Source organism: Palaemon carinicauda, chromosome 27 (genome assembly GCF_036898095.1).
Source record: "Palaemon carinicauda isolate YSFRI2023 chromosome 27, ASM3689809v2, whole genome shotgun sequence".
Taxonomy (NCBI): Eukaryota; Metazoa; Arthropoda; class Malacostraca; order Decapoda; family Palaemonidae; genus Palaemon; species Palaemon carinicauda.
In genome coordinates, this window is record NC_090751.1 from 56,486,465 (window position 1) to 56,495,539 (window position 9,075).

The 9,075-nt window shown below is 40.8% G+C and overlaps 1 protein-coding gene across 1 annotated transcript; it reads right to left on the reverse strand.

Annotated features, from left to right (window-relative positions):
* Nucleotides 1–4,542: 4,542 nt before the first annotated feature.
* LOC137620916 (tigger transposable element-derived protein 1-like) lies at nt 4,543–5,061 on the reverse strand. The gene has a single exon (XM_068351361.1). The coding sequence runs from the start codon at nt 5,059–5,061 to the stop codon at nt 4,543–4,545; it is 519 nt and encodes a 172-aa protein (XP_068207462.1).
* Nucleotides 5,062–9,075: the final 4,014 nt, after the last annotated feature.

Here is a 9,075-nt window from a genome sequence, read left to right on the forward strand (position 1 = left end):
GGTGCCGATTCTTGGACAATCTCTGTGATTCGTCTAGGATATCGCGTCCTGTTCATAAGATCTCTACATCCCCTGACCAGGAATCCAGTGTCAATAGACACTCTTGCCATGGGATCGGCAAGGGGCCAGGCCCTTCGGGTAGAAGTCCAGACCCTGTTGCTCTCCAAGAGGTCCTCAACGGGTCCCCAAGCTTCTTCAGACGACTCGTTATTATTATTATTATTATTATTATTATTAAATGCTAAGCTACAACCCTATTTGGAAAAGCAGGATGCTATAAGCCCAGGGGGCCCAACAGGGAAAATAGCCCAGTGAGGAAAGGAAACAAGGAAAAATAGAATATTTTAAGAATAGTAATAACATTAAAATAAATATTTTTTATATAAACTATAAAAACTTTAATAAAACAAGAGGAAGAGAAACTAGATAGAACAGTGTACCCTCAAGCAAGAGATCTCTAATCCAAGACAGCGGAAGACCATGGTACAGAGGCAATGGCGCTACTCAAGACTTGAGAACAATGGTTATATTTTGGAGTGTCCTTCATCTAGAAGAGCTGCTTACCATAGCTATAGAGTCTCTTCTACCCTTACCAAGAGGAATTTGGCCACTGAACAATTACATTGCAGTAGTTAACCCCTTGGGTGAGGAAGAATTGTTTGGTAATCTCAGTGTTGTCAGGTGTATGAGGACTGAGTAGAATCTGTAAAGAATAGGCCAGATTATTCGGTGTCTGTGTAGGCAAAAGGAAGGAACCGTAACCAGAGAGAAGGATCTAATGTAGTACTGTCTGGCCAGTCAAAGGACCCCTTAACTCTCTAGCGGTAGTATCTCTTTCTTGTAAGAAAGGCATCTGGAGGCTTGAGACTAGTCATCGACCTCTCAGCCCTGAACAAGTTTGTCAAACAAACTCCGTTCAGCATGGAGACGGCAGACACGGTCAGACTAGCGGTAAGACTTCAAAACTTCATGGGTACACTGGACCTAAAAGACGCGTACTTCCAGATCCTAGTCCATCCGTCTTCACGGAAGTATTTAAGATTCAGCCTAGACAACAGAAAGTACCAGTTCGAGGTGCAGTACTTCGGTCTTTCGACAGCAGCTCAAGTTTTTACCAGAGTGTTCACCCTAGTGTCATCTTGGGCACACAGGATTGGCATCCGTCTCCTCCGTTATCTGGACGACTGACTAATCCTAGCAGACTCGGTGTCAACCCTTCTTCAACACCGAGACAAACTTCTGAGACTTTGCCAAGATCTGGGGATCATGGTAAATCTCCAGAAGTCATCCCTGGTTCCTACACAGAGACTGGTATACCTAGGCCTGATTATAGACACCAATCTCCACAAAGCCTTCCCATCAGACGACAGGATAACAATGCTGAGTAAGGTCGCAAGACCTTTTCTCAGACGAGAAGAACTTCCAGCCCAAACGTGATTACATCTCCTTGGTCACCTTTCATCACTGGCCCGTCTAGTTCCCAATGGTGGCCTCAGGATGAGATCCCTCCAGTGGTGACAAGTCTTGGTGGAATCAGACTCGCAATTCTCCGGACATCCAAATCCCCATGGTATCAGCGGAACTGACGGACCTACAGTGGTGGGTGGCAGACGAGAACCTATGAAAGGGAGTGAATCTTCTCGTCTTCCCCCTGGATTTGATGCTGTTCTCAGACGCTTCATAAAAAGGGTGGGGAGGCTCACGTGCTGCATCACACGACCTGAGGCCTCTGGTCAGAGTCAGAAGATTTATTCCACATAAATCTCCTAGAGATGAAGGCCTTCTTTCTAGCCCTTCAACAGTTCCAACAGTTCCTGGCGGGCCACTTAGTGGTGGTCATGAGCGACAACACCACAGTAGTGGCTTACATCAACAAACAAGGAGGTACTTTTTCGCAGCATTTATCCCATCTAGCAGTAGAGATACTGAGATGGGCCGAAATCCACTCGATACCACTATTGGAACGCTTCATTCTGGGTAAAAGGAATGTGCTCGTCAACAACCTGAGCAGAGCATCTTAGATAGTGAGTACCGAGTGGTCTTTGGATCATCTAGTAGCCAACAAAGTCCTGACTTTGTGGGGCTCCCCGACTGTGGACCTCTTCGCAACGGCCATGAACTTCAGGCTCCTGCTGTATTGTTCCCCAGCCCCAGACCCCAAGGCTCTCTGGTAAGATGCATTCCAACAACGGTGGGACAACATCGACGTTTACGCCTCTCCCCCATTCTGTCTGAGGCGGAGGGTACTCAGCAAGGCCAGAACATCAGTTAATCTTTCAATGACCCTCATAGCTCCGCTATGGCATCATGCAGAATGTTTTCCGGACCTTCTGCAGCTCCTAACGGAGCCCCCAAGAGAACTCCCTCCACAACATTAATCTACTCAACAACCACATGCCAACATATTCCACAACAACCACATGCCAACATATTCCACAAAGCTGTAGCTTCGCTACGACTTCACGCCTGTAGACTATCCAGCATCTCCTCTCTGAGAGAGGATTTTCGCAATTTGAGAGAGGATTTTCGCAACAAATTGCAACTATAATGTCTGGATGCCTGCGAAAGTTATCAGCAGCAGTCTACCAGGCAAAGTTGAAAGTCTTCTGTGGTTGGTGTCGTGGAAGGGGGTATCTCTCCTCTCGATGCCACTATTCCAGCAATAGCGGAGTTCCTCGTGTATTTGCGTGAAGAAATGCGCCTGTCAGTCTTGGCAGTAAAAGGCTATCGCTCAGCCTTAAGCCTCGCCTTTAGACTGAAAGGAATAGACATTTCTTCATCGCTAGAACTTTCCTTACTCATACGGAGTTAGGAACTTACCTGTCCTCAGTCGGAAGTGAGACCTCCCCCATGGAACGTGGTTCGAGTTCTCAGGTCTCTTAAGAGACCTCCCTATGAACCATTACGCCAGGCAACTGATCGTCACCTGACTTGGAAGACAGTGTTCCAGCTAGCTTTGGCTTTGGCCAAACGAGTCTGTGAGCTTCATGGTCTCTCATACGACATCGCCCATTCGAGGTGGTGGGGAGATGTAACGTTCAGCTTCGTCCCTGAGTTTATTGCTAAGACTCAGAACCCGGGAGTAGTGGATCCATGATTCAACTCCTGGAATTCTAGTCAACGTTCTTTAACAGATGACCCAGACCAGCCCTTACTATGCCCTGTGAGGAGTTTCAGGCTGTACCTCAAGAGAACAGCCGCAGCTTGTCCCCGTGTGCCTGCACTATTCGTCAGCACAGGAAGGACGAAGAGGAGGGTCACCAAGAACACCATCTCAGCATGAATTCGCAAAGTCATAGACCACGCATTGAATCCAGACCCTCCTCCTTCACGTCGCCCCAGAGCTCATGATGTCAGGGGCGTAGCTACATCCCTGGCATTCAAGAGAAACTTCTCAGTGACGCAGGTTCTTCAAGCTTGGGTGTGGAACCGTCAGACCACATTCACACCCCACTACCAGCACGATGTGACCCACAGGAGACTCGATACGTTCTCTATCGGTCCTGTGGTGGCTGCACAACAGCTGGTTTAAAACCTCAAGCTCCTTATTGGACAAGTAGCAGAAGGTTGAGGGCATTGTTACCTGGTTTTAGTCTGCATGAATGAAAAGGTTTGACTGGCTCATATTCTTTTCTTCATCCTCCCCTCTCATAGTGAAAGCAGCATTCTGGGTTTCCTTCACAGCTGACCTCAAACCACTGCAGGTAAACCATGCTCCCTTGTGTACCTAGTATTAAGACTAATACTTTTGCATCCCCATACCCTGGTGAGGTGGTATTGGGAAAGTCCTAGTTGCACAGTTTTTCCTTCTAAAGAACTCGGAATAACTTTACCTGGACAGTCACACTTCTATATACCTCAACACACATCTTGTGTAGGCCGCAAACCTTGCGTAGCAAGGTTTTAGCGAGAAGCAGCTACTCCTTATTTTTGAGTACTGACATACTCGGATAAGGAGCCCCTGGGTAAAGCCAAAAGCCAGATGGGGTGAGTCACCCTATTAAAGAGTGTGGTTTGTATTCCAGTTACGGAACAAATGACAAATTCGTAGATAATTTGTATTTTTCCTAACTATACAAACCTTAGCTATTTAAACAAACTTGCCCGGCAGCCCTATCCCCTGTGAAGTCATACCTCCAAGCCAATTGAGCTCAATCACAGTTGTGTGAGGGGGGGTGGTAGCAAGCTACCCTCCCCTACCCCCACTAACTAGGGGTATGGGTAGTTAACCCTAGCTAAATTTTATTTGGTCGTCATTTCAGCTGCGCTGAAAGTAATACCCATATTAAATAGCTAAGGTTTGTATAGTTAGGGAAAATACAAATTATCTACAAATTTGTCCTATTTATCCACTCGATAAGCAATTGTCTAGTTACCGAGGCTTTTTCATTAGCCCTCCACAACATGTCTAAATTTTCCCTTGTGACTTTATGGGTCTTGAAGGCTTGAGGAGTATTGAAGTGATACATTAGCAGGGGTTTCACCTTGAAATCCCCACTGGCATTTGCACAGAGTGCATGGGTAAGCCTATCCTTTATAGGCTTATGCCCAGGTAGCCTCTTTTCTTCTGCCGTGATGTACGTTCGACGAGGCGTTTTTATTCCAAAAAATCTCAGTCTCGTCGCAATTGAAGACTTGCTGAGGACTGTAGCCTTCCCGGACAGTCAGTTCGTCGAACATCTTAACAAAGGCTTTGGCTGCTTTTGTGGGTGAGCTTGCAGTCTCCCTATGACGCACCACCGAATGAATGGATGAGCGTCTCTTAAATTTTTCAAACCACCCCGGAGAAGCCTTGAACTCTGGGGGTTCCTTCTTCGATGTTCCTTCTCCTGCGTCGGCTTCGGCCTGAGCAAACATGAGATCACCGAAAATGGTGCTGGCTTTCTGACAGATTATTGCTTCGGTGATAGTGTCTCCAGCCATTTCTCTGTCCTTTATCCAGACAAGCAGCAGTCTCTCCATCTCGTCGTGAACGTGGCTCCACTTGCTGGAGAAAACAGTCACGCCCTTAGGTGTTGCTGCTTTGATAGCTTCCTTCTGCTTCAGGATCGTTCTTATCATAGACGGATTTCACTCATATTCCTTCGCGAGCACACTTAACTGCATGCCAACCTCCTATTTCTTGATTATTTCCATCTTCATCTCCAAGGAAAGCATCATCCTTTTCCTTCCCTTGACATCAGTGATTTTCTCGGGACCCATGGCTAATGATGTAACGTAATATTGCACACACGATAACAGTACATACTGTGAAATTGTTATGAAAGCGAAATCACAAACTCTAAGTCAATGCATACAATACCAGTGCCGGAACTAAAAGACATAGAACGCTAATGCGTAGATGCGCGATGGGATACGGTACAGTAGATGCCGACCAATAGGAGAGCAGGATCTCAGGGTGGTAACTAGCATCCGAGTAGGGAGATAACCAATGGGAATGCAGGAGGATGGTAACGAATTTATGGGCTGGTGGCACGCGAATTTTAAAATCCGTCTCGGATGTGGCTACCGCTCCATACCGCCTTTCGATGTCCGAAACATTTTCGTGATCCGAGTCATAAAATTTTTCGCATCTCCTTTAGCAAAGTGCAAATTTCGTAAGCCGATTCTTTCGTATCTGGAGGTTTGACTGTACGTGGGTAAATTACCTGACTTGAACTAGGGAGAACCTGTGACTTTTGAAAGTGATATAGACATAAGCTGGTGAATACATAGTTTCTAGTTTTCTAACGTGGGCAGTTCTTAGGGTATTAGTGCAGTGTGCACTTTAGTGGAAGAAAACCGCACAGTTGAATATATATTCAGAGATTTTTTGACCAGACTCTCCACTCACTGTGTGGATCTTGAACTGTACTGTGGTGGAGTTTTCCATTAAGCTTGACAATTTCTTGTGCCGCCAGCTGGAAACTTTGAAAATGATTGTAGCATAATTTTAGGAAGTTACTATACGGTATTTGATAGGCTATTTAGTCGTTCCCTCTGTGTGTAACACTGAGGATTGTAAGCTTTGTTTTTTATTACAATATTTTTGTCTTTCTGATGTAGAGGTGAGAAGGTAGAGTCCGGTCCGATATGCAACCTTGTGTAATAACCCCTTTGATCTTGATGCAAGCTAATTCAAATTATATTTGAATTTAGCCCAAATAGATACGCGGTTAGGTGTGCCTTTTTTATAGTTGTATATGGAACCCATACAAGTGTCCAACATGTGAATAGTTCTTGTTTTTTTTTTTCAGTTATACAAATAATTTATTTTTTTCTTATTATTGTGAGGCTGAAGTGTAAAGGGATACTAGTTTTTCTTTACATTATAGATTATGAAAATTTTACAAATCTTTTATTGTCAACCTAATTATTTGTCTCATTTTTTTCCTTATTAGATCTGTTTCTGATGTCTCTTTTATTATACTTTCTTTTCTCCCACACCGTGTCCTGTTACCAGCCCAGAAATACTATATATATATATCTATATATATATATATATATATATATATATATATATATATATATATATATATATATATATGTATGTATATATATATGTGTGTATATATATGTGTATATATATATATGTGTGTGTGTATATATATATATGTATATATAAGTATATATATATGTATATATGTATATGTATATTTGTTTATATATATGTATAGATGTATATATGTATATATATGTATGTATATATATGTATATGTATATATATATGTATATGTATATATATAAATATTTATGTGTATAATGTATATATATGTATATATATGTATATACTGTATATAGATATGTATATATATGTATATGTGTATATATACATATACACATACACACACATATATATATATATATATATATGTGTGTGTGTGTGTGTGTATAAAGCTGGTCTATGTATATATATATATATTATATATATATAATATATATAATATATGTATATATATATATATATAATATATATATATATGTATGAAGCTGGTCTAGTGTAGAATACATAATTTATTTATGTACTTATTTATGTATTTCATATGTGTATTTAGGAGGATAGCCAGCCCATAAGGCGAGATCCTCTCATGTAGATATAAGTTTGGTATGTAAATTACCGAAGACTTTCGTCATTAATTTCATTGTATATTTCATTTAAGTTAGTATATGTAAATTTGCGTTATTTTTAAGAATTAACTTTGTATTTCACATATTTTGTTATGAAGTCTTATGTAACTGTTTAAGAGTGCTATATTATTATTATTATTATTACTATCCAAGCTACAACCCTAATTGGAAAAGCAAGACGCTATAAGCCCAGGGGCTCCAATAGGGAAAAATAGCCCAGTGAGGAAAGGAAATAAGGAAATAAATAACTGAAGAGAACAAATTAACAATAAATCATTCTAAAAAAAGTAATGTCAAAAGAGATATATCATATATAAACTATTAACAACGTCAACAACAAAAATGTCATATATAAACTATAAAAAGACTCATGTCCGTCTGGTCAACAAAAAAGCATTTGCTCCAACTTTGAACTTTTGAAGTTCTACTGATTCAACAACCCGATTAGGAAGATCATTCCACAACTTGGTAACAGCTGGAATAAAACTTCTAGAGTACTGCGTAGTATTGAGTCTTATGATGGAGAAGGCCTGGCTATTAGAATTAACTGCCTGCCTAGTATTACGAACAGGATAGAATTGTCCAGGGAGATCTGAATGTAAAGGATGGTCAGAGTTATGAAAAATCTTATGCAACATGCATAATGAACTAATTGATCGACGGTGCCAGAGATTAATATCTAGATCAGGAATAAGAAATTTAATAGACCGTAAGTTTCTGTCTAACAAATTAAGATGAGAATCAGCAGCTGAAGACCAGACAAGATATGAACAAGGGCTTATGTAAATCTTTTTTATATTTTTATGAGGTATTGCATGCTGTTTGTGAGAAAATGCACAATTCTTGTATTTGCAATGTCTTTTGGAAGGTTCTTGAAAACCCTAGAGTTAGATTTTATATATTTTTCAATGTTTGATAAAGGGGGTGGGCTGAGCTGCTGAGAGGGAGTTCCCGTGCTGCGAGGTTGATTCTCCTGTTCGATACGTGATAGTTAGAAACTCTGGCATCGCCAAGCCAGCCCCTAAGCCACGAAACTAATCTATTAGAACATACGAGAAGTTACGAATTTCATATATAGGCGCCCCAGGACTGCATAGCAGCATAAGAGAAACAGCCGTCCTGTGAAAGAGCCAAAATTCCCTCTCTCTCTAATGCCTATAGTGTGTCCTCTCCAAATTGATTAAGTTTAAATTACAACATATATCGTGTGTAATGTGGTGAAACGTTATGAAATACGTTAAAGGAAATTTGAAATTTATTGTGTTGTGAGAGTTGGTATTGTGTAAATTTTTGTAATTGGCCCTGTGCAAGTATAGTACGTAAAGTTAGCAAGTTTATCAGTTACTTTATGTAATTTCTTTAAGAGTTTAAGCATTAGAGTGTAATTATTTCCTTTGTCATAGTCTAAGGTTTTATTCAGATTTAATTTAAAGTCAAGTGATTATATAATTTTCAGTGAGTAAAATTTTTTTTAGTAATCCGTGTTTATTTCAGTACTCACTCGTACTTCTGTTAAAGAATCGAAGTAAGAAGTTGTTTGAATAGATTGTATTAATGATTACCCAGTTTTGTTTTGAGTACTTGTGAGTCCTTTGGATATTCATTGTTTTTATATATTGCTGTCTGTGAGTTATATAACTGTCTCAGAGCTGAGTATTAATATTTTCAAGTGTAACAGATTTAATATAAAAACAAACGGGTGAGTTTGGAACTCGAGGGTTGTGTAGCATGCCAGCCGCATGTCTCACCAGGTAAATCCTCGGACAGCTAGATTAGTGTCAGGTTCAGGTTTCCTTTATGGGCTCTCGTGGCATGGTTGGTTTCGACCTGGCCTTTCATTAGAAGGGGCTAGCGTTCGATCCCAAGTATGAGGTAGAAATTTATTTCTATTTGAACACGATGTTGTGTTGATATTTATCCATATTGACTCATTAGGGGTAATTTGAAAGAATTACTACCAATTGTGTC

Coding starts and splice junctions, on each gene's coding strand:
- LOC137620916 (XM_068351361.1), bottom strand. CDS start 5,061: ATGATAAGAACGATCCTGAAGCAGAAGGAAGCTATCAAAGCAGCAACA.